This window comes from Giraffa tippelskirchi, chromosome 3 (assembly GCF_054371585.1).
Source record: "Giraffa tippelskirchi isolate mGirTip1 chromosome 3, T2T-mGirTip1v1.2.pri, whole genome shotgun sequence".
NCBI lineage: Eukaryota > Metazoa > Chordata > Mammalia > Artiodactyla > Giraffidae > Giraffa > Giraffa tippelskirchi.
In genome coordinates, this window is record NC_137277.1 from 15,735,275 (window position 1) to 15,758,249 (window position 22,975).

At 36.4% G+C, this 22,975-nt stretch overlaps 1 protein-coding gene across 3 annotated transcripts in view; it reads right to left on the reverse strand.

Annotated features, from left to right (window-relative positions):
- SMURF2 (SMAD specific E3 ubiquitin protein ligase 2) overlaps positions 1–22,975 on the reverse strand; it is a 110,244-nt gene that overhangs the window by 11,933 nt on the left and 75,336 nt on the right. For 2 of the 3 annotated variants that reach the window (XR_014078803.1, XM_081576799.1), the window contains exons 7-13: positions 20,439–20,522; positions 17,646–17,848; positions 15,337–15,421; positions 10,490–10,648; positions 5,306–5,498; positions 3,790–3,893; positions 1,371–1,485 (exon numbers count right to left, since the gene is read on the reverse strand). Coding sequence is in view for 2 of the 3 variants with exons in the window: in XM_081576799.1 (XP_081432925.1) it covers positions 1,371–1,485; positions 3,790–3,893; positions 5,306–5,498; positions 10,490–10,648; positions 15,337–15,421; positions 17,646–17,848; positions 20,439–20,522 (943 nt within the window). In the remaining variant the exon portion in view is untranslated. Of the gene's footprint in view, positions 1–1,370; positions 1,486–3,789; positions 3,894–5,305; positions 5,499–10,489; positions 10,649–14,632; positions 14,687–15,336; positions 15,422–17,645; positions 17,849–20,438; positions 20,523–22,975 lie in introns of all 3 variants that reach the window. The other variant, XM_081576798.1, reaches the window with a different exon arrangement.

Sequence of the window (22,975 nt, forward strand, 5' to 3'; positions counted from 1 at the left end):
GAGCTCCTTATAATCATGGCTCCATCATGGGGGAAAAGCTTTCAATTCTCTACCTCTCAGTTCTCTTGACCCAACCAGAAACTGAACTTCAAAACATCATAGATTTAAGAGCACAGACTTCATGTCTAACTTGGACTAGAGTCCTGATTCTAGAAGTTACTCACTATGAACACTTGGGCAAACTACTTAACTTCTGTAGAAATAATTTTCAATTATCTGGAAAAATAAAGATAATAATAGTATCTAAAAAGGGTCTCTGTGGGTAGTAATATGAGGTGATGAAGCCCAAGGCACTGTAAATGCTCAACCAACGTGAGCTGTCATTACTACGGTGGCAGTAATGAGCTGGTCAAGCAGAATCTTCACCTAAAAATCTTCCCTTTATGAAGAATACCTTGCAAGGAACCTACCATGCCTACTATGTTTAGGCAGATTTGGCCTTCCATGATGTATTTTTTTTTATTACTGTTGGATATTTGTATTTTAAACTTCTTTTACTTCTCTATTTAACAATCTCTAAGCTCATCTTGAAGCCTCCCTTTTATCTTACAAATAGCACTTTTCTTTTAAAAAAGCAGTACCTGTTCACTACAAAATATTTAGAAAATACAGACAAGGAAAAAAAGACCATAGTCTTAACACTCAGAGATAACCACTGTACATTTACAGTGTGAAGCTTTTCAATGTTCTCACAAATAGATATATGTTTACCAAAGTTGCATCATTCTATCTTTTTTTTCACCTAATATATTACAGATACTATCTTTACATGTCATTATCCATTATCCCACAACATCATTTTATGGGCTCTATAATATACCCTTGTATGGAAAGATAATAGAGATACTATAAAACCAACAAAGTAGTAACAGCTGCTAGCTCTTGCTGAGGATTAATAATATGTAATAGGGTTAATAATGTATAGCACTGTGCAGGGTCTCATTTAACAGTCACAACCCTTCACTCAGGTTCAAATTATATTTTATCATTGAGGCTTAAGTCAATGAAAGTCACAAAGCTAGTTAGTAATGGGACCAGGATATGTTCTCATGTCTAATTCCAGAGTCTAAGCTCTCAACCACATCATTCTGCTTCATGTCATAATTTAATCAACCCCTCTTATGGACAGCAATGTTAGTTCCAGTTGGGGCTACTATAAACAGTGATATAGTAAACCTCCGTGGGCCCAACTGTTGCATACACTCATAATCATTCACCTAAGAAAAATTTTTAAAAGAGGACTTGCCAAGTCCAAGGATGTGACTTGAACAAAGACAGCAAACCTATGTTATAAACTATACTGACATTTAAAGATGAAAAAACATTGTAGGTCATAAGTTAGTTCATATCATTATAACCACCAATCATACCGGATTAACTGCAGAATCAGGATTGATCTGCAATGTATAGATATCATCTCTTGAATACTGGAAGAGGCCATAATAAGGATTCAACATTTCATGTGACAAGAGATATAACCACTCCCTAAAAAACAAGATATGCCAAAGGAATTTTTTGTTAATAAATACACTTTCATTAAGATATGTGATTAATTAATGTTAGCAAAGAAGTTTTTAATAAAACAAAATAAAGCACTAACTAGTTATGTAAGATCACTTTAGAAAAGTATACCAATGCATGGAGCTCAACCCCATGCCCTGTGACCACCTAGAGGGTGGGACAAAGTTGGGGGCGGGAGGGAGGCTCAGGAGGAGACAGTAAACCTACGGCTGATTTCTGCTGATGTGCGGCAGAAACCAACACAACACGGTAAAGCAATCATCCTCCAATTAAAAATAAAAAATTTAATAAAAAATTAAATTAAAAAAAAAAAAGAAGAAGAATCCACCAAGCCCCAAAGTGAATGAAAACCCTTGTTTTATTATATTGAACTCATGTCTCACTCAATTTTGGGTAATTTTATGACATTTTAACATCAGCGAATATAATAATAATATCCAGAAGTACCATTAGATGCTGCAGCCCAGTGGTCTGTTACTTTTAATTGCTAAACAAATTTGTGATCCATAATAAATATAAAATGAAGGGAAGAATATGGTTTTATTTCAAAACCTCCATGTGGTCCCATCTATACCACCCTGATCCTCTCCATTCATGGCAGATTTATACTAGTCTATACAATATATGACATTCATACATAACTAATTCATGTATTATTGTTGATGGTTTTAGTAAGAAAATTTCATTATCCATTTCCACATCTGTTTTGTGGAAACCCTAAAATAACCATGATAAACATGTAAGTGGTGAGAAACTACCAAGGCCTTTGGTATAAGTGGGAATAAAAGGGCAGGCCAGCACTTTCTGGGGATGTTTCATGCCACTTCTTGGTTTCAAGCATACATCAGTATTTTTAAAACCTATAATAAATAGTTCTATCACCTTAAACTTATTAAATCATTTACATTTTTCAAAGTATGAAAGACAACTTTTTGTCTTGGTGAGACAGAAATAAAATCACTAGTCTAGAACTTAAGGTGATGTCAGAGTCTCAACTCCTGTCATCCCTCAGCTAGGAAAGGCATGTGAATGACATACTCGGATATTATGGATTAAACCGGTGGATAATATAATTTTAGGAAATGCAGTGAAACACTATTAAAATAGTTAAAGGAAAACATTTCAAAGTTTTATCATTTGATGGAGTCTAAATCAAATCATATGCTTAATACTTGAAAAGTCTAGAGATTAAAAAGAAAAAATGAGATCTCCAATAAACAACCTTCCCACCTAATATGTCTTGTATGTTTTTTACGCATATATGTGTTTTTTAAAGGCTTCCCTGGTGGTTCGATGGTAAAGAATCTGCCTGCCAAGCAGGAGACTCAGGTTCAGTCCCTGGGTCGGGAGGATCCTCTGGAGAAGGAAATGGCAACCCACTCCAGTATTCTTGCCTGGGAATCCCCACGGACACAGGAGCCTGGTGGGCTACAGGCCATGGGGTCACAAAGAGTTGGACACGACTGAGCATGCATGCACAGTGATCAATTCTAAAAATCCAAACTAAAGAAGCTATCTATTTGCAAGTAAAAATGTCACAGAAAAAGTTTACAGGTGAAAACAAGTAATGTCAAATAGCAATTATGGGACCTGGTGGAAACACAAATTTAATTTAGGCTGGATTTAGATTAGGGGAGACAGAATTCTCATGATGGTCCTTAAAATGTTTTAACAAAGAAGCTATAATGTTTCTGCTGCATTTATATATAGTGAATTCTCACATCTGAAAAAAAATACTTGATGTATGAATACAGCAGAAACATCATATTGAATGTACTGAAATATTCCATAGAGAATTTATGATAAACACACATACCTCCAGACACAAACATTCCTTTAACAAGGTTAAAAAACATGGCAATGGAAGCAAAGGGAAACAGTATTCAGTTTAGAATACATGTCATTAAAATCTCAAGATTGTTCCTGACAATGTAAAGCAGAGGGAATAGCATGTACTGAAGGAGAGAAACGGAGAAAATATCAGGCCTGTAGGCCCTACCAACAGTCCACATAGGGTTGCAGCTAGTTTTCAGAGAAAGTCTCATTGGACGACATGATCCATTAGGGAGTTCACAAATATTTCACTGGCAGCAGTGCTATACTAAATAACCTCATTATGAATGCATCTACTAGGGTATCCTCCGTACTGCAAACATTAAGTAACATTATGTTAGAAAATAAATACCAATGAGAAGGTTACACCACAGAGAGTATATAATTTGCAAATATAAGGATCTTTATGTCCTTTACTGACGAGTATGTCTTTACCTGGCAACCCCTCCATAGTCAAGGCCTTCTTCTCCACGAAATTTTATCATTAATCGCTTCCAGAGATCTTTTGGTCTCATTTTCATGACTTGTCGATATGATTCCTGAAAAAAATGTTTAATATACTATTATTACTAGGTGTTTTTAACCTGTTGTTTAAACTCTCCTTCCCATTCCACCTACGAAACATATGTTTATTTAAATAAGGTGGAATGTGTTCAACAATCAAATCAATGGATCAACTCCAAGTGTTTGGAACGAACTTAAAACAGATATAGTTTAATACTACTGAAGTCAATTCCTTTGATAGACATTATATTAAAAGCCTACTAAATGCAAGACTCTGTATTTAAGTCCTATGAACTATAGCAGTGATACCACTCATATGAAAAAACACAATCTGACAGAAGCACCACACTTTTTAAAGTTAGTTGACCTAATGCAGGCAACAGATTCCAGCAGAAAGTAAAGGTAAGAAACAAAGTTTCAAAGAACGTAAGTAACTGTGAATGTGATCCTCACTAAACTGACAACTTTATGTTATTTTAAAATTACAAATGGGATGACCCAGAGGGATGGGATGGGGAGGGAGGTGGGAGGGGGGTTCAGGATGGGGAACACATGTAAACCCATGGCTGATTCATGTCAATGTATGGCAAAAACCACTACAATATTGTAAAGTAATTAGCCTCCAACTAAAATAAATTAATTAAAAAAAACAACAACAAATGACTGAATACAAACAAGGTCAGAACTGTTTTGGGAGAAGGATTATGAAGTCCCTAAACATCTCTTGCCCTGGAACCCTCTAATAAGTGGGAAAGCCCTGCCTTGGACCTCTGCCACTTATTATGTAAGAACATTGAAGCTGCTATTAGAGCTATAAAATCCAGAGATAAAAGGACATACCAGAAAGAAAGATTTTCAATAAATTAAGGAAGCAGTCCAACAGTAATTAGACAAAATGATTTTTTGATTTAAGAGTCCCTTACCTTTTGGAAGAACTAAAAAATAAGAGATAGATAATATCTGTGGTCTTTTAGAATTCATGAACAAATCAGTATCTGCAATGCAGGGACCAAGCTGCACCCATCAGAACCTCTCACACTTCATCCCATTCAAATGTTTATCTTATATATTAAATCTCTCCAATACTACTGCCTTTACTCCCCACAAGTAAAAAGAGAAATTAATGAAAATTCTCCCATTTTAAAGAGATTAAAGTGAAAGTCGCTCAGTCGTGTCCGACTCTTTGCAACCCCATGGACTGTAGCCTGCCAGGCTCCTCTGTCCATGGAATTCTCCAAGCAAGAATATTAGAGTAGGTAACCATTCCCTCCTCCAGGGGATCTTCCCAACCCAGGGATCAAACCCAGGTCTCCCGCATTGCAGGCAGATTCTTTACCGTCTGAGCTACCAGGGAAGCCCTTAGAGTCCCCCCAATATATACTTGGAAAACAAGTTCATCACTGAAATTTAAATTTTCTCTATTTTAAAATCAGACTTGCAAGTTTACCTCAAAAATCTCTTCCCTGGAAACCTCAATGCGGCAATGGCCAGCCTGAGGCTGTTGCTGGGAAAGTTCCTGCCGCAGAATCTTTAATTTCTGAACTAGGTCTCGCTTGTACCGTGGGACTGTCAGACACTCTGTGTCATCAGGGCACAACGACACCACTTGCTGTTGCTGGTCTTTCAACTGGTTCTGCCGACTAAAAGTAAACAAATATTAGTAAAGAATTTTTTTAAAAGACTGCAATTACACATTTAAAATAGCATTGCATGCTAAACCAAGTCTATCTATATTATTTCAAGGCCTTGTTTTAGTCTTAGCTTGACATTTCTGACAACAATAAACTGACTCCAAAGTTTATTTCTTAGAATTTGTGGAAGTGGACAATGCGAGTTTTATCCAAAAAGCTTTATACAGCTGCTGACAGCAACTTTCTCAAGTACTGTTTCCATTTTCCTCCACTCAGTTTACCAGCTCTCACTTTAAAATTCAGGCATATGCCAAACAAACCCTGTGCCTGTTATCTAGAGTCTGTCTCTCTGAAAGAGACAAACAGTTGGAACTGGCAGTTTGGCAGGACCCCTTCTCCTATGCACGCTACAGTCTACACCACAGGAATGTGGGAAATCACAGAGAAATGAGCACTTTACCAACAAGTCTAAATGCTTTATAAAGTGACTATTTTTCTTTTCTTTCCTTCCCTTTTTTTGGGGGGGGGCCATGCAGCGTGGCATGCAGGACCTTAGTTCCTTGACCAGGGATCAAACCTGTGTCCCCTGCAGTGGAAGCATGGAGTCTTAACCACTGGACCACTAAGGAGGTCCTTACTTTTCTTTTTACTGTGGTAAAATATACATAACATAAAATTTTATCATTTTAACCATTTTTAAGTATTATAGTCACTGGCATTAAGTACATTCACATTGTCTCTTATGCTAAAGTGACTTCTAACTGCATATATAGAGTTTACCACAAATACACAAAAATAATCTCCCAATTACAACAGAAACATAATTTTTAGAAGGCACATTGCCTAGAGATATATTTATTCTCCTGACAAAAATACTAAGCTGCATCTAAGAATTTTTTTAAAGAATCTTATGATACAATGAATGAGTTAATTCCAGTAAACTGTCAGGAAATAAAGTCAGGTAATTCACTATTAATGTCTATGCAAATGCTGAGTGATTCAGTTGGAATTTAATTTCACACACAACAGACAAGAGTACAATCTTGTAACCTAAAAGTAAAAGACAATGGTAGCTATGAGAAAATAAAAATAACTTTCAGTTCTCTAACAAATCACCCAGACTTATTTTACATATAATGATTCAATAGGTAAAGGGCCAAATTTATACCTAGAACATATAGCTATCCAAAAAAATGAAGCTTTGAAGAAAATGACAAATCACCATTTACTCTCATAAGCATTGTAATAAAGGTGTTTTACATATACGCACACATGTATAAATCAAAACAGAATATATTAAAAATACTCTGTAAACAACAGTATTAATCCTATCCTGAAAAAAGAACTTGGGTATATGAAGTTAAAGATACAAAACTTTAATTCAAAGTGGATCAGAGACTTCAATATAAAACCTAAAGCCAAAAGTCTTAGGTGCCAAAGCACAATCCATAGAAAAGCAAATGGATAAAATGAACATCACTGAAATTTCAAAGAACCTTTACACTCTTCAAAAAACATTGTTAAAAAAATGAAAAGACAAGTCACGATCTAGGAGAAAATCTTTCTAAAGCTTATAGCTGACATAAAACTTGTATTTCAAGCATCTAAAGAATTCTCAAAACTCAAAATAAACAAACAAAAAGAAACTCATTTAAAAAAAAAAAAAAAAAGGAAGCAAAAAATTTCACCAAAAAAGATATACAGATGGAAATAAGTCGATGAAAAGATGCTCATAATCATTAGTCACTACAGAAAAGCAAATTAAAACTTATGAGAATTCTGTAAAGCAATTATCCTTCAATAAAAAATAAATTAATTTAAAAAAACTTAATGAGATACCACTACACATCTATCAGAATGTCTAAAATTAAGATTAACCATACTAAGTGTTAGCAAGAGCAACTACAACTCTCACACACTGCTAGTGGGAATGTCAAATGGCACAATCACTTTGAAAAACAATCTGGCAGTCTCTTCAAAAGTTAAACACAAATCTGTCATATGATACAGCCTAGGTGTTTATTTATCAAAGAGAAGTGAGCGCGTATGTCCACAGAAAGACTTAAACATAAATGTTCATAACAGTTTAGTCACAGTCCCAAACTGAAACAATCCAAATATTCATCAGCAGGTAAACAGATTCATACATTGAGGTCTATCCACACAATGGAATGACAAGAAAAGAACTATACAGAAAACAACAGAGATGAATCTCAAATAATTACGCTGGGTAAAAGAAATCAAACAAAAGAGTACATACTGTATGAATCCACTTATCCAGAACTCTAAAAACTGCAATGTATAATGATAGAGAGCAAATCGGTGGTTGGCTGAAAATGAGGTGTGGACTGAACTGTGTCTAAGTAAATAAGTTGAAGGCCTAAGCCTTGGTACCCCTGACTGTGACCTTATTTGGACACAGGGTCTTTGCAGATGTACTCAAGTTAAATGAGGTGGGTGGCCCTAAACCAAACAGATTGGTATTCTTATAAGGAGAGGTAAATTTGGATCCAGAATATAGGGGAGAAGCTGTGACATAGTAAGAAATATACTTTGGTCTTTGTCCCCAGTTGTTGACACAGAACTCCTAAAATGTTTGAAATTTCCTGAGTGACAGAGGTGACAAGAAAAGTGTACTCTGTTCCAATATTTGGTCTTTGTCCCTGGTACAAGACACGGAGTAGCTCCCAAGTCCCTTAGAAGTTCCTGGGTTTTGGAGCATTTTTTGTTTCAGTGAGGTGACTGTTACATAGTTGCAGGATGGGGCCTGGTCACAGGAAAGACCAAGGCTTGATGAGAAGCCTAGAACTTTCAGTGCCATCCCCCCAGCCTCTGGGGAGGGGGGAGAGGAACTGGAGACTGAGTTAATGATCAGTCGCTCCTATGTGATAACATCTCCATAAAAACCCCTGAAGGCTGGTGTTCAGAAAGCTGGGTTGATAACACACTGCAGGTGCCCAGAGGATGAAGCACCTTGCAAGGAGAGTACACGGAAGTTCCATGTAGCCCCGGCCCCTGCCTTGTCCTACGCCTCTCTTCCATTTGGCTGTTCCCAAGTTACATCCTTTATAAAAAACTGGTAATAGTAAGGAAATAATTTCCCTGAGTTCTGTGAGCCATCCTAGCAAACCGTTGAACCTGAGAGTCATGAGAACACCTCGACTTATAGCCAGTTGGCAAGAAATATGGGAGGCCTTGTTGAGACTGAGCCCTTCACCTGTGAGGCTTGATGCTAACTGTGGGTGCCATTAGACTGAATTCAAGTCAGTAGATGGGGAGAATTGGAATGTTTGAGGAAAAAACTCCCACACTTGGTGGCAGATGTTTTGTGGGTAGACCAGATCACAGAAGGCCATGTGAAGACAAGGAACAGACTAGAATCATGTTACCACAAGTCAAGGAACAGCAAGGTTTCCGGGAACCAACAGCAGCTAGAAGAAGGGCATGGAATAGATCCTCCTTGAGAGATTCCAGAAGGAACCAACCCTGGGCCAGCCTGGCTCTGAACTCCAGTCTCCAGAACTGTCAGAGAATGAACTTATATTGTTTTAAACCACCCAGTGTGTAGTATTTTGTTACGGCAGCCTCAGGAAACTAGGGACCACCAAGAGGCTATAGAGAGGCAGGAGGAAATTCTTGGGGCAGTGGATACATTCACCATCTCCATTAAGGTGAGGGTCTCACAGTATATATGTCAAAACAAACTGTACACAGAAAATATGTACAATTTACTGTGTGTCAATTAAATTTCAACAAAGCTGATTTAAAAAAAAAACCCACAGTTCATCAAAAAAGTCTACAAATAATAAATGCTGGAGAGTGTGGGAAGAAAAGGGAACCCTCCTACACTGTTGGTGGGAATGTAAATTGGTGTAGCCACTATGCAAAACAGTATGGAGGGTCCTGAAAAAACTAAAAATGGAGCTACCATATGATCTAGCAATCCCACTCCTGGGCATGTATCTGGAAAATATGAAAACTAATTCAAAAAGATATATGCACCCCAATGTATATAGCAGCACTATTTATAAGAGTGAAGACATGGAAGCAACACAAGTATACACACTCTCACTCACACACAATCAAATATTACTCAGTCACAAAAAAGAATGAAATACTGCCATTTGCAGCAACATGGATGGACCTTGAGAATATCATACTAAGTGGAGTAAGCCAGAGAGAAAGACAAATATTATATATGATACCACTTGTATGCGGAATCTAAAAAATAATATAAATGAATCTATACACAAAACAAAAACAGACTGACAGACATAGGAAACAAATTTATGGCTGCCAAAGGAGAAAGGGAGGGTGGGGAGGGGTAAATTAGTAGTATGGGATTAACAGATATAAACTGCTATACATAAAACAGATAAGCAACAAGGATTTACTACAGAACACAAGGAACTATCATAACCTATAACAGAAAATAATCTGGAAAAAATATATACATATAACTAGGTCACTTTGCTATACACCTGAAACTGACACAGTATTATAAATCAACTATATTTTAATTAAAATAAAAACATCAAGCCCATTCACAAAGATCTGTGAAAGATACTGTTTCAGTCCTGCAAATGGGAAAAAAGGATTCAAGCTGGAGGACAAAATTGACAGCAGAAAGTCCTCTGGGATGGATTCAACTCTCCCAGAGCTAGTTCTAGGGCACTTGGCGGGTGGAGGGGGCGGGGGTGGTGGAGGGGAGAGGGACCCCACCTACCCCACAAAGCAGCCTGTCTCTGCAGGTGTGCTGGGACAAACCTCTGACACATACCCTTTTCCTAACATTTCAGGACAGGTTCCTACTTAAGCACTGTTGGGATTAAAATATCCAAACATCAGAGTAACATTTGGTATACCCATAAAATTATATTCAATAAAATTAATTTATAACTGAAGAGAGAAGGCATTCTATCACATTTGTTACAAAAAGCACCTATCAGTCTTCTTTTGTCGAGATTCATATTTTAACATGTATTATTCTAAAAACTTACTTTAAAACTAAATGCAAGTTAGCAGAGAGCCGAGGATCTGTAAACTGTGTTGTTCTGTTGTTATGGTCAACGAAATAAACTCTGCCTGTTGCTGTATTCCGGATCTCCCATCCAGGAGGCAACGGACCAAGCTCTTCACAATTGATGTTGCTAAGATCCCTGCAAAAACAAATATAAAATAAAAAAATACCTCACTGCTGGGCCTGCTGAGCCAAGCAAGTGTAAATGACACAGAACAATTCCATGAAGTCTGAGAAAATGTATTGTTTCAGAAACTTGAGATGCTGAGCTGGAATCTTTAATTCCCAATGGTTTAACAAACTTGCTTATTCAAAACCCAATCCATAAATGGCTCAGAAACTTATCACACAGCCTACATTTTTAGTGAGTTCATTCCTGGGTTTTAATGTAATTCAGGTTTTAAATTAATATAAAAGCAATCACAACATTTGCCAACATAAACTGTACTTCAATACTTGTCTGACAAAACATTGTTTTCCAAATGTCAGTGATATAAGGAATTAAATGTTTTCTAAAATTTCCATTATTTCTTTACCACACCATAAAATTTGTGTGAATGTTCATTCCATGATTAATTTTAAGCTCTTCAATAAAGCAAAACTGGACATGTTATTAAAATTATGATCCTGAAAGTAACTACAGCAAACATTTTAAAGGATAACTGCTCCATTTTGAATTCTGAAAGCTATGAAGCTAGTGAATGGAGAATCAGTTTAAGACACTTTAGGAAGAATGTTCTCAGATTTACTGCTACGTAAAAAGAAGCGAAAGATTTTTAATGGAGCCGAGACCCCTGTTATTATATCATATGCATGCTCACTCAGTCATGTCTGACTCTTTGCGACCCCATGGACTGTAGCCCATCGGGCTCCTCTGTCCATGGAATTCTCCGGGCAAGAATACTGGAGTAGATTGCCATTTCCTCCTCCAGGGAATCTTCCTGACCCAGGGACTGAACCCATGTCTCCTGCATTTCTTGCATTGGCAGGCGGATTCTTTACCAATGAGCTACCTGGGAAGCCTGTTATTATGTCATACATTCTATTATATAGGACAAAGATTTATAGGACCTTAAAGAATGAAATAAAGGCAGCATATCTAATATAAATTTGAACTGTAGCCAATAATTATAATGACAAATCTCATCATAATTATGTTTTAAAAGTTAAACTAGAAAAAAGTTTTCCTGAAATAACCTCTTCTTGGCCATAGTGAAAATACAATGATGGGTACCCATAGATTCGTTGCAACGATTTCTGACTTGTGCTTCCAGAAGCCCCAGAGATTTTTCTGCCTCAGAACAACTAAATACTGGAAAGAAAAAACTATTTTGAGATACTGCTAATCTTCAAATATCAATAACCTCAGATATGCGGATGACACCACCTTTATGGCAGAAAGTGAAGAAGAACTAAAGAGCCTCTTGATGAAGGTGAAAGAGGAGAGTGAAAAAGTTGGCTTAAAGCTCAACGTTCAGAAAACTAAGATCATGGCATCTGGTCCCATCACTTTATGGGAAATAGATGGGAAACAGTGGAAACAGTGTCAGACTTTATTTTTTGGGGATCCAAAATCACTGCTGCTGGTGATTGCAGCCATGAAATTAAAAGATGCTTACTCCTTGGAAGGAAGGTTATGGCCAACCTAGATAGCATATTTAAAAGCAGAGACATTACTTTGCCAACAAAAGTACGTCTAGTCAAGGCTATGGTTTTTCCAGGGGTCATGTATGGATGTGAGAGTTGGACGGTGAAGAAGGCTGAGCGCCGAAGAATTGATGCTTTTGACCTATGGTGTTGGAGAAGACTCTTGAGAGTCCCTTGGACTGCAAGGAGATCCAATCAATCCATCCTAAAAGAGATCAATCCTGGGTGTTCATTGGAAGGTCTGATGTTGAAGCTGAAACTCCAATACTTTGGCCACCTCATGCGAAGGGTTGACTCATTGGAAAAGACTCTAATGCTGGGTAGGATTGGGGGCGGGAGGAGAAGGGGACGACAGAGGATGAGATGGTTGGATGGCATCACCGACTCGATGGTCATGGGTCTGGGTAGACTCCGGGAGTTGGTGATGGACAGAGAGGCCTGGCGTGCTGCAATTCATGGGGTCGCAAAGAGTCGGACACAACTGAGCGACTGAACTGAACTGAATCTTCAAAAGAGGCAAGGGAAAAAGTTCCAAGAATCCTCAATTTTTTTTTTTTAAGTGAATTGAGCTGGAGCTGGTACCTGAGGGGCAGACAGGTAGAGTGGGGGGCTGCCAGAGAGCAGTGATTAACTGGTAAACTCAGCCTCAGGCCAGCGGCAAGGTTGGAGAAAAGGAAATCTGGAACTTCCCCACTGAGAACTCAAAGGCAAGATGAAGTGATGTCAGGAAAAATTCCTCAATTCTCACTTTAGGTTCACAGAACTCCAACCAATTAAAATCAAACTCACAATCAAAGATCACCAAACACTTCAGAAAGGAATTCATGGTGACCGAGAGTCGGTAGAAACAAAACCATGGAATTAGATCCCCAAGTACTATCAGAGATCAAAAAGAACAGCTATGATCTACAATGTTAGAAAAAATAATAAAGGGAACAATTACAGAGACAAATTATCACTTAGAGATTAAGAACGAACAGATTTTTTTTTTAATGGAACTTTTAGAAATGAAAGGCAATTACTGCAATCAAAGAATGAATAATTCTTTTGCTATAATGCAGTATTTGACCTTCTATCATTTTATTCAGAATTTTTATAAATTTACAGTCATACATGGGAGAACTCTAAAGAATTGATAAGCAGCAAACTGTAAACACTCTATGTGGAACTGGGACACGATTAAAGGAAGATGGTATGTTGTCTGTATTTCAAGACTACATAGTCAGTATGCCACAGAGTGAATCACAAAGCATTAATCATAATTAAAAGAGAAATACAAAACATTCTGAAATGGGACTTCTTAGGTAAATCTAAGTTTACTGGGTATCTTTAAATAAAGCTAGTCTTAAAAGTGTCTGAGTTACACTATTTTATAAATGTCTTTGACTAGTAATAATATTTTAATAGAACCTAAACATTTATAGTCTGCTTCAATAAAAGATCCTCTATACAAAAGACGTATTTATTAAAGGAACTCCCCAAACAAAAGATATATATTTTAAGATAACACTTTGGAGCATAGAAACATATAATCCAGAGCATTATTTCTTAAAGTTATTATTCAATACTCAATATGAAGTATTCTTAAATCCTTATAGAAACCCCTTACTCATTAATGAAAAACTGACACCGTTTCCTTAGGAATAAGAACATATTGCCAACTGTGGTGCCAAAATCTCTCTCAATTCCAACTTCTGATGCCGGCTTAATATACTACTCTTTCAACAGACAACTCAAGATCAACTTTCACACTATTGTAAATTATTTAGTTTTTTTAAGAATCATTTTTCTTCTAAACATTTCCTTACAATGACTTTAATTTTATAGAAAAGTTCGATATTGACCTTTAACTTGATAAACAGAACCCAAAGCACTTCTTTCCATAACTTATGTAACAAAACTCTTATTTCTAAAAATTAGGCACTTGGATTTTCAGTGAGCTTATGTATTAATAAAACAAAAATTTCCTCTCCACTACTTTTTTAAATCAACAGCTTATATCATGAACACACAGAAATGGCAACCTTGATACAATCATTAATGATAACACATTTCCCTGGCTGCCACTCTCAAAAGATTCTAATTAAGCTCTATCACAAAGTAAAACATTTTGGGAATTCCCTGGCCGCTTGGGCAGTTTTCACTGTTGGGGCACAGGTTCAATCCTTTATAGGGAAACTAAGATCCCACAAGCCGCAAAGCAAGGCCAAAAAAAAAAGTAAAACATTTTCATTATAATAGCTTTATTTATAAATAAATAAGAGTATCAAAGCCATACAAAATCAGCTAGTCACATCTGTTTTTAATTCAAAAACATGACTCTTGACAGAGCTCTGAGTACAAACTTTATGCAGAAAAAGATCTGACTCTCCATGGGACTTTTTTTTTTAAGAGAGGAATGTTGCATTTAATATATAAAATATCCTCATCTTACAAAGGTATATGTGCAGCTTACAAAGTTGATTTAGAAACTCACTTAGAACTCAACGCTTTTTTTGAAGCTTCAACTGGACTGCTTGGCACTCTCCATCTGTTCATTAGAAAATAATTCAAATAGCTAGTGGCTTAAAATGCATTATTTGACACTAAAATGTACTAGAAATTATGTTAAACTACTAAATTGATTTTGTGTCATGTCCTCTTCTTGAAGTTAAAAGATAGCTGACATTTTGGTTGGTAAATGCATTCAACAATGCCTGCAGTTCAAATATACAAGTTTTGGCATTTAAAATAAATTTAATTTCTTTTAATTGGGTTATTTCTCTTTTACTTTAAAACCTGAAGATTGATTATACTTATATAAAGCTAAAATAAACAAACCTTAAAAAAAAAAGCCTAACCAGGAATAAAAGTATCAATTTACTACCCTTAAGAAAAATGTTTTTGTAAGGTTTCCATGTTTTCGCCAGGTCATTTTTCAAACTCTTAAAAGTCTCATGTTTCTGCCTTGATTTTTTTTTTAAGGGGGAGGGGCAGAGGAACCAGGGACTGGTTGCGGGGGTAGGGCACTGGGATAGGCTTGCAGAGAAGTAAGAACTTTCAACTAAATGTCAAACTGAAAAGATGATCTGAAAGAGCCAAACTTTTACTATTTTAAGGAGTTAAAGATTAAATAATCAAATAAATCCTCAGTGAAACGGATCTTCAATGGTATGAAGGGTATTCAGAATACGCTCTTACCTAGGCACTCTTGGATCATGCCATGTGCTCACGCCAGTCTGAGTATGTAAGAAATACACCTGACCTTGTTGTGTTGTCCTCTGTTCTGTAAAATTAAGAAACACTAATGATAAAAACATATTGAGAATGTCCAAATCAAAAACAGCTATAAACATTAGGACATGAATAGGTAAAACTTCCAAATTACCAATCTATTTCACCTTACTTGTTCTGAACTCAGAACACATTTCCTCCTGGAAACAATCTTATAAATGGTGCTGAGGGTCACAGGCCAGCTATCTAAAATATGGCTCAAATATTAAACATATTGCAATGGAAAACAAGACTGTCATAGTATCAATAATTAAATGAAACAAACATGAAATTATCTTTTATTTGTCTTAAATGTAGAGACTAAGGGGAACAGAAGGGCTCAGAGGAGGAGGCCAGACAACTCTGGGGAGATTCTCAGGGGATTTGTAGAAACTTTCAAAGAGTTAACAGGTTGGTGATGCTTTTAAAATAATGCCTAATTTTATATCAAAACTTGTATTTTTTTCTTTCCCTGAGAGAAGTGTATTCTCAAGTGACAGAAGCAAAAATGATGGAATACCAGAGAGATACCCTATAGTCAAAAATAGGCAACGATGGAAAAATAATCAAGTTAGAAAGAGAAAGACTAAAGAGCAAGTGTGCCTACTGGAGAGAAAAAAGTCACAGGTAAAATTAAGTCAAAGCCCTTGGGAAGAGAGTGAGGAAGCCAGAAAAGAGAAGGAATCTGTGCAAGGGTTTCTCTAATGGGGTTTCTTCAATGGTGGTTTTCAGTCTTTATTTATTTATGTTTTCCATCAACAGAATTACTTAAAAAAAAAAAAAAATCTAATGAAAAATTCCAATATATGAAAACAATAAAACTATTGCTAATACGTATTAGTATACATTTGTTCACAAACTTGTAATAAAAACCAATATAAACTTTAAAAATTATAAATGCAAAAATGTTTAAAACTGGTTCTGCATGACAGCTGCAATAATTTCAGCCTTGGAAATCACCTTTTACTCTTATGTTTCAGTTGTACAAAAAAAATTTTTTAATTGAAATCACACAAATATAAAAAAGTATGACTACCCTACTCCAAGCCGCTTGCCTTATAACCTCAAAGAGAAATGGCAGGCGATACTAGATTGTAATGTCTGAACATTAATAATGTCTGCTAAACTTTACCAATTTTAACTTCTCGTGAAATTCCACTTATTTCTTACAACAAATCTACATGTTTGGTACTAATATTTCCCCCTTTTTATATAAGATAAAACCAGAGGCTCAGAGAAGTTAAATAATGTACCCAGAGTCAACAACTATTAATAACACGTGGCAAAGACAGGATTTGAACCCAGGTCTGCCTGTTTTCCAAGCTCCATGCTCTAATCACTGTGCTTTAAGTTAACCTGTATGGCTTAGCACAATTATTGGGAAAAAAATTTTTTTAATGAGAGAGTTAAAATACTTAAAGTCAGAATGATGCATTTAAGTTTTAAAAATATTCTAGAGTAAAAATAAATTAGATCAGGCAATTCCCAATGTTGGTCACTAGGTGTCACGACCAGCCCACGAGAGCTTATCTAGAGGTTGTGAAAAGGGCAAGGGTGTAAGTAACTTGGTTAAGTTTTTAACAAGAGGGTACAGTTGAGTTCATACTACAAGAGTTCACAAGATGAGATTAATTTAGGAAGTTCTGTCCTCAGCTACAAGACTCATGTCATCTTTCACATGGAATTCTAAAATTTAGGAAATTACATAAGATTATATTTTTACACAAACATAGAAGTGACTAAATCATTTGCAATAACCCATTCAGATAACCCCAAACTATAGACAGTACAAGTATCATACATAAATACCATCACAAACATGCTATTTAAATTATTTCTAAATATCTATGTCTAGAAAATTACATTCCAGTTCTGATTTCAGACTGCCATTATCAAGAACACCAGCACCTCACTTTTACAGTGCATGTGTACAGAGCAGTCTCACGCTGTTTCACATGCTCCTCACAACACCTTTGTGAAAAGGAGAGGTACTGTCCATCTCATCTCACCGAGTGGAGCAAAAGGCTGAGGTTAAACCACTGGTCCAAAGTCAAATGCTGTCAGTCTTCTACCTCTTCAGAGACTCAGCAGAGCTGGGGAGTTTTACATTTACTTTTATTTTCATGCAGAATTCCTAAACCCAGATTAATAACTACTTTAAAAGCTGATTTTCTGGCTTTCTTAGCAAGCTTAAGTCAGTAAAGCACACTTTATTTTTCCTCTGGTAGTTGCCATACCATAGCCTTCCGGTAGGTCTGGAGGAGTATGTAAATGTGTCCTGCTCATGTAATTTCTATGTCGTTGTGACCTGACTCTTCTCTCTGCCACTCTGGGATCTGAAGACTGTCCACACGTTGCGCCATTTGTTCCACTAATTGGAGTGTTCTCATCAACAAAGCAGCTAAGAGGTCTGCCAGGACTAGAATATTCAGATGCCGGTCTATCAAAAAGGAACAAGGAAAAAAAACCTTACTCAACTCAGATATCAGAAGTAGAGTTTTATAGACAATGTGTATACTGCAGTAACAATCACTTGCAAGAAAACAGAATGATTAATACAAACATGAAGACTTCAAGAAACTAAATAAAAGCAAACCAGAAGTCTCAAAGCACCAAAGAAACCCAGGTGATAAGCAGATTTTCAATTACGGATTGATAATCAATTAAAATTGCTTTGGTGGTGGTGGTTTAGTCACTCAGTTGTGTCCGACTCTTAGCGACCCCATGCACTGTAGCCCACCAGGCTTCTCTGTCCTTGGGATTCTCCAGGCAAGAATACTGGAGTGGTTTGCCATTTCCTCCTCCAGGGAATCTTCCTGATCCAGGAATCGAACCCAGGTCTCCTGCACTGTAGGCAGATTCTTTACCATCTGAGCTACAGGGAAGCCCTTACTGATCTTAATTACATTTTATGTGAAATCCACATATTTTTGCAGATGTGTGTATAAGCACACAAAGCCCTACCTGGCTCAGCTACAGGCCACCTCAGCCTTGAGTTTCCATCCTTCTCCCACACTGCCTCTGCCACACTAACCTTCCTCCTCCTCCTCAAGCTGGCATGGCTGTTCTACCTTCAGTGCCAAGAATAGCCCTTCCTCCTATTTAGGATGATTTCTCCTATTTTCTCTAGGCCAGACTCTTTTTTGTCATTCCAATCACAGCTTAAGCTTAAATGCTGCCTCTAAGAAATTGTTCCTGACCGTCAGGAACTCACCCAGGCATTTGATAGTACACCTTACTTCCTCAGCAGAGCAGTTAATTCCGGTATTTTCCTCATTTGCAACCCTGTTTCTGCCCATCTTCTCCCACTCAAATATTTATTGAGAGAACAGAGTCTGCCTAGTTACCCACCGTATATATCGCCGTACCTAGAACAGTACTCGGCATATATTTAAGAGAAGTAGTTCAATAAATACTGAATGAATAAAGGAAAGAAGATAGTTTGTCACTTCGAAGAGCTTCCAGTCTCTTCTAGGTCAACCAAACTAAGAGGATAATCAAGTGTTAATTTTTAAACTAACATTTACCATCAACTTTATACATGTGAAAATTAAAGTCAATTTTATCAGTTAAATGAGGAGGAAAGGGACTTCACTAAGACACTGACACAGTACACATTTATTTACACTGAGATATGATAAAAATAGGTTTTTCTGACTTCAATATAATCCTTGGCAGGTTAATACTAGAAATAAACTCTCAAATAAGCATTTTTTAAACTGGCAACATAAGCTAGGCTTTCATCCAAGAATCACAGTGTAACAGAGAAGACTTAGTGACTCAATGCGGAGAAGGCACTGGCAGCCCACTCCAGTACTCTTGCCTGGAAAATCCCATGGACGGAGGAGCCTGGTAGGCTGCAGTCCATGGGGTCGCAAGGAGTCAGACACGACTGAGCGACTTCACTTTCACTTTTCCCTTTCATGCATTGGAGAAGGAAATGGCAACCCACTCCAGTGTTCTTGCCTGGAGAATCCCAGGGACGGCGGAGCCTGGTGGGCTGCCGTCTATGGGGTCGCACAGAGTCGGCCACGACTGAAGCGACTTAGCAGCAGCAGCAGCAGCAGCAGCAGCAGTAGCAGCAGTGACTCAATGAGTTAAGCAATTTAATCCCAATAAATGAAAGTAGGTATAGCTAATGAGAAGCATTCTATGTTCTATGTCTGGAGGTCATTCCTGTTCAGGGAGAAAAAAAGCAGTAGGGGGAGCAAAGCAAGCACTGAGTAAGTACAGGTGGCAAATAAACTTTTTTCTTATTTTGAAAAGTAAAAAAAGGAAATCTAGCCACTTATCCTATCATATTCAGTTACTTAAAGAGCTTTCCTTGAAGCTTTCAAAAATTACCTTGCATTCCCGTCTTTACACATTAAGCTCCAGGAAGGCCTTTCTGCATTATTTATTGTTATAGCACAGAGCCTTGCATACAACAATTTAGTAAATTCAGTGATAGCTGTTACCGTTGTCCTGAATACTTTTCATCATGTTCCCCCTTACTTGGCTAAATCTTCATATTCTTCAGGGTTTTTAGTTCAGAGATTCTCCTCCTTCAGACTTTTCCTTTCCAAGTTCTACCATTCCCTTACCCCCCCCCACTCTAAGTCAAGTGCCTCTCCAGATGGTCTCAGACCATCTGGTTCTTCTCTTGGTCACAGACCTTACTGGACACACTATAATCATCCCTTGACATGACTGAATCAATGGTGATCCCTGTACATATATTTTGTTACAGCCATTCAATAATGGACTCAAAAAATTTAAGAGCTGCAGGAGTAAGATGACTTCTCAATGTATTCATTCAGCTTATTTAATAAATATTTACTCAATACCATCACAGGCCATGGAGCTACAATAACAATAAGCTGCAAAGCAATCTTTATTAAAACTAATAAAGGCATCTGCTATAGGATCTACTAATTTATTAGAGTAGTTTACACCAAGAAAAGAAATCTGGTAAAGCTGACATATAAACAGAGGGTGACTTCAGGAGAGTGAATAGCACAGACCCTGGAAAGAGACTCATATGTTCTCACCGTGTTGGGCGTTCCCATTGTGTAGTTCTTGTTATGTGGTTTAGGTACTGGATTCTTCCAGAGGCAGTCCGCCTTTCTTCCCAGCTTAAATAAAAATATTGAGAGATAAAGCAGTAATAGGAAGCCAGACATGGAGTGGTTTTGGTGCAAGCCAGAAGACATTTGTTGTTATGAATCAGCAATGACAAATTGAAAAAGCAATACACAAAATACAGGAATTGTTTCAACTTATTTTACAACTGTACAGTATGTCTTCTGGAATTCTGAAGCTTTTAAAATATTTATTTTGAAGAGCGACTATTTTCCATCAGCCAAACTGAGACTTTTTCAATGATGTAAACAATGCTTAATTATTAACAAATTATACTAATTCTCCAGAATTTAGTGGGAGGGGGAAAAAGTCCATACTAAAAATAAAAATTACACGTAATTTTTAAAAATTAAATGTAACTAGAAATGTATATAAAAATCTTTCCAAAGTATTTAGGCTACCCAAACTAATTTTTTAATCTTCATATTTTTATTTTCTCTTACATATTTTCTATCAAAAATTATGAATTTTTAAAAAAATTTTAAGTATAGCTGACATACAACATTAGTTTCAGGCATTCAACACAGTGGCTTGACATCTCCATACACTATACGATGATCACCAGGATAAGTCTAGTAACCATTTGTAACCAAAGTTATTACAACGTGGACTATATTCCTTATGCTGTACATTACATCCTTATGACTTACTTATGACTGAAAGTTTGTACCTCCCAATCCTCTTCACCTATTTCATCCATTTCCCTCCCTCTCCCCACCCTAGCAAAGCAATACAGTTTGTTCTTTGTATCTATGAGTCTGTTTCATTTGTTCGTTTGCTTTGTTTTTCAGTTTCCCCATATAAGTGAAATCAGATGATATTTGTCTTTCTCTGACTTATTTCACTTAGCATAATACTCTCTAGATCCACCTGTGTTGTTAGAAATGACAAGATCTCATTCTTTTCTTATGGCTGAGCAATATTCTATTGTGTGTGTGTGTGTGTGTGTGTGTGTGTGTGTGTACAGTAAGTACGTCTTCTTTATCTGTCTCTATTAATGGACACACTTAGGCTGCTTCCGTATCTCATCTATAGTAAATAATGCTGCAATGAACAAAGGGATGCATATACCTGTTTGAATTAGTGTTTTTGTTTTCTTAGGATAGATACCCAGAAGTGGAATAGCTGGATCATATAGTAATTCTGTTTTTAACTTTCTGAGGAACCTCCATACCATTTTCTATAATGGCTGTACCAATTTACACTCCCATCTATGCCGTACAAGTGTTCCTTTCTCTCCACAACTTCACCAACATTTGCTATTTATCAAACTAAATTTTTAAAAAGCAAAAATTTCACTTCTTCAATCTTATTAATGTAACAAAAAAATCAGGCAAGTGACTACAGTAATGTTAATATTCCACCAAGCCACTGGCAAAGGTTTGGAGGCCTTAAAAAAACAGAAAATAAAAAGCCATTCGCAAGTTTTTTCCCCCCTGTGATTACAATTACAGTACAATGATGTAGAACAAATTTAGAATAATTAGCCTTACATTTTTGTAATCTCAATATTGACTAGTTATTTCATCCTAAACTTCTCCCTCAAAAGTACCATAATTTACCTCACATCCATAAAAATTAACAGATACATCAAGAAGCTAAAATGATCTATAAACAGACTTAAATTATAGCAATTTTTAACAGTTCACACAAAATGAGTAAACACCATAGCCTGGATTTGAAATTTCACGTGAAAATAACTTAAATCAAAATTTAAATCAATTATAGACTTAAAATGGATATAATTTATTATACATGTAAACTACACCTCATTGAAGTTAATTAAAAATACTTTGAAAATTAAAAATAAAATCAGTAAGATTTCAGAACTAGTATCAAACAAAAGTAGAGAACAATGATAAAAGCATAAACTTCAGAATCAAGAGTTAAATCTGTGTTCCAGTTCTGCCATTTTTATGTGGCCTTTGGCAAAATACATAACTTCTCTGAGTCTCAGTTTCTTAAGCCTGTAAAATGCATGAGGGTGGTACCAGTAGTAATGGTAGTAGTAACAGTAGCTAATTATTTATTAAGCACTTGCTATATGTAAGACATTGTGCTAAGCGCTCTACATGAATGATTTCATTTCATCTTCACAAGTATTTAAGGCATGTGCACTACCATCATTATCCTCTTTAATAAATATAAACCAAAGTTTACAAAAGCCAAATAAATGGATTAAACTTATAAAGCTAGTAAACAGAAGAGTAAGGATTGAAACCCTAATGGTCTAATTCCAGAGTCACATGCTATGAGAATTAAATATTATGTATATAATGTAATGATAAATGATATCAAGTGCTAACTAACACTTGTAGGCTCAATAAATGTTACTATGTTATTATAATTACTATTACACAAATTCTGTATCCCATCCCTTTAAATAGAGCAATGTCTCAGATTCAGTATGTATATGCCATGTTTTGAATAATTTAATCAAACAAAA